Raw genomic sequence first — 3,057 nt, forward strand, 5'->3', positions numbered from 1 at the left:
TGAACCTCTCATTGGAACCCAGATCCTCCTCTTCTCTCTCCCAGACGTCCGTGGCCCACTCCAACGCCCGTCCGGTCAGCAGGGAAATTACATGGCAACCTCGAACCTCTCAGTGGTAGGGTCTCACGTCTGATGGAAGAAATAGAGGGATCACTGGAGTAGGAAGCCACAGCATTTAGATGGAGTCCCGTCATATTTGTCCGGGAGGACAACCGGGTATCGCTAACCTGGGCGGACTGCTGGATAGGCTGGGGGACTGGCTAGTTGTAGATGACGCCCCTCGGGTGATGTCAAGGCGTTGGAGAACGCAGAGGACCTCATTCATAGCCGTACCCAGTTGCGCCAGTTGGTCGTGGTGTTGCCGGATTAGGTGTGCCTGTTCAACGACATTCTGGGAGATGTTTGGATTTTCTGCTGCTTCCGTCGATCACTGGAGCGGGACAACGGGAGTAGGCTTGACACAGCCAAACACAATTCAATATTACTTTTGTAATACAGTAAATAGCCTAAAGTTTAGGCTATCTCAAACTAATGTAACATTATTTATTCAACCTTAAAGTAACACATCTATGGCCACATTTTGAGGTTAGCCTAATATAACTATAAATGTATTCTTATGTAATCATAGAAAGCGTGCATGCAAAGGTCAAAGATCTGTGGAGGTCATCAAAATTGCTATAATAATCTGCGTATGAATCTCAAACAGCATTGATCACTCTCACTATGAACTTTTAATGAAATTTCAACTGCAATTTAGGTAATTTGGTTGGTTGTGCTATTAGATGAAGCACAGAGATAACACATAACGTTGTTGTATAAATACTAAATATCTGACAATGTACTCCCATTTTAACTGTGTTGTGCTTTTAAAGTGCAGTGATTACACATGTAGATGACAACTAAACCAAAATATCTGACTGTTTTTCCATTGGAATTTGGTTATGCTTTTAGATTGTTGAAAGCATAGTGAAAACACATTGGGAATTCAATCAACTTCTGGCTGTCTTTTTGAGTGGGTGAATAAAGGTTGAAATCTCACTGATCAACGTCTCAACCAAATATTACCCAAATTCCCACGTTGAAAGTACGTGGTGTGCCCAGTGGGACATATCATAAGGCCTTTCTTTGAGGGACTAGTTATACCTTAACACAGTGGTTTTAGAAAACACCTGGTTTACAGGCCACATCAGGCCTGCAAGTCACCTTATGCAGGTGTGCAAATTGTTGTGTAATGCCTATCGGAATCCAGCAAGAGGTAGGATATCCAACAATTGGAACTTTTAATCACCCACGACTTGCATTCAGAATGACTGCCAGGGTAGGAGAGATTGATAATATAGACTACTTAAAAGATGTAAACTGAAACAACCATCTCAGTAATTGGTGCAATAAGTTAGAGGTTTGCAGAGTAGTTGGACAAAACAAGTATATTAAACGGATATGGGCAATTTACTGGATACGATTATATTCAGAGTATTTTTGTAATTATCCTTGATCTGAAAGAAATGACTTTTTGGGTGCTAGCACGCCTCTTTCTCATGTCAGTCAGTCAAGTGAGGTACTATGTGGTCTAAATAACTCAACTGGCTAGTTTGCATGTTTGTAAAGAGAAAGAGTAGCTGTAGGACCCGACTGCTCTGATTGGATAGAATGAAGCTGTATTTTTCTGTCCACTCACTTCATAATTTCACACGATCACTTTCACTTCTCTGTTTCAGTCTTTTTCAACTGTAGATGGTTAAAGTTTATGCACTGAGGTAAACCTTCATGCTCACAGCACTATTTAAAAGAAGAAAAAGTACATTAATTCGGATTCAGAAGGGTTTTATTTAAAATGTTCTTGCCTTCCAAAGAATCCTTCTTGCCCTTCCAAATAATTATCAAAGAACCCTTTCTTCCAACAATGGTTCTTAAGATGAAAAAGGTTCTTGGTAGAACCCTTTGCCTTACAAAGAACCCTTGTCAATCAAAAAATGGGTTCTTCAGATGAAAATGGTTTTCAGTAGACCCCTATCCCTCCACAAAGAACCCCTATGGAAGTGTACCTTTCTTCCTTTTTGATGTATGATTGAGATGTGAGTGCTTGGCAAATACTACCTTTAGTATGTAATTCCTCACCTTGTCTTTGTTTTGTGATTCTACACTGTCTTACCTACATATACACCGTAGCCATTGTGACTCAGGAGAAGTTTGATGCCACACAGATGCACGTGATGCCAGAAGTAGCGGCACAGGAGCGCATGGTGGACAATGGCACTGGTCAGGTGGAGGTAAACTCACCAAAATATTAACTCTGATTCATGTAATTTGTTCCAAGATATCTCGCCGTCATTCTACTCACCGTTTGTTACCTGTGGACATTTTAACACTCTCTGTGACACATGCAGGTGTGGCGTATCGAGGACCTGGAGTTGGTCCCAGTGGAACCCCAGTGGCATGGCTTCTTCTATGGAGGAGACTGCTATCTGGTGCTCTACACTTATGAGGTCCACAGCAAGCTAAACTACCTCCTCTACATGTGGCAAGTAAGGGAGCTCCCTGCCATTGTAGAATGCATAAAGTTGAATCCTTTTATTTGTAATAACATGGCAACAAAATGGCATACCTTTAGAGCTAAATGCCTCATCATTTTATAAATAAATATTTTGTTTTAGGGGCGCCATGCCTCTCAGGATGAGATAGCAGCGTCTGCCTTCCAGGCCGTGGCCCTGGATCAAAAGTATGGCAACCAGCCTGTACAAGTGAGGATCACCATGGGCAAGGAACCCAGACACTTTATGGCCATGTTCAAGGGTAAAATGGTTATCTTTGAGGTGAGATAATTTTGTTTTGATTTAATGGTACAATGATAAAATGTAAATATTGTGAAACTGGTTGTCATTATCTGATAGCAATGAATTGTCTTTGGTTCAACCATGATTATAGGTTGATATAGGATTTCTAACCATGAAGTAATTTATTACCACATACTGTACATTTAAATCAAACCTGACTTGCTATCATGTTTTAGGGTAAGACCCAGATGCAGACAGTGTCAAAGTAAAAAAACGTTTATTT

At 40.9% G+C, this 3,057-nt stretch overlaps 1 protein-coding gene across 1 annotated transcript in view; it reads left to right on the top strand.

The window, feature by feature from the left end:
* Positions 1-3,057, top strand: part of LOC110494190 (advillin) — a 29,275-nt gene that overhangs the window by 15,902 nt on the left and 10,316 nt on the right. Inside the window, exons 11-13 of the mRNA XM_036950256.1 lie at positions 2,170-2,270; positions 2,388-2,525; positions 2,655-2,813. Coding sequence (XP_036806151.1) covers positions 2,170-2,270; positions 2,388-2,525; positions 2,655-2,813 — 398 coding nt within the window. The remainder of the gene's footprint in view (positions 1-2,169; positions 2,271-2,387; positions 2,526-2,654; positions 2,814-3,057) is intronic.

This window comes from Oncorhynchus mykiss, chromosome 17 (assembly GCF_013265735.2).
Source record: "Oncorhynchus mykiss isolate Arlee chromosome 17, USDA_OmykA_1.1, whole genome shotgun sequence".
In the NCBI taxonomy this organism is placed as follows: domain Eukaryota; kingdom Metazoa; phylum Chordata; class Actinopteri; order Salmoniformes; family Salmonidae; genus Oncorhynchus; species Oncorhynchus mykiss.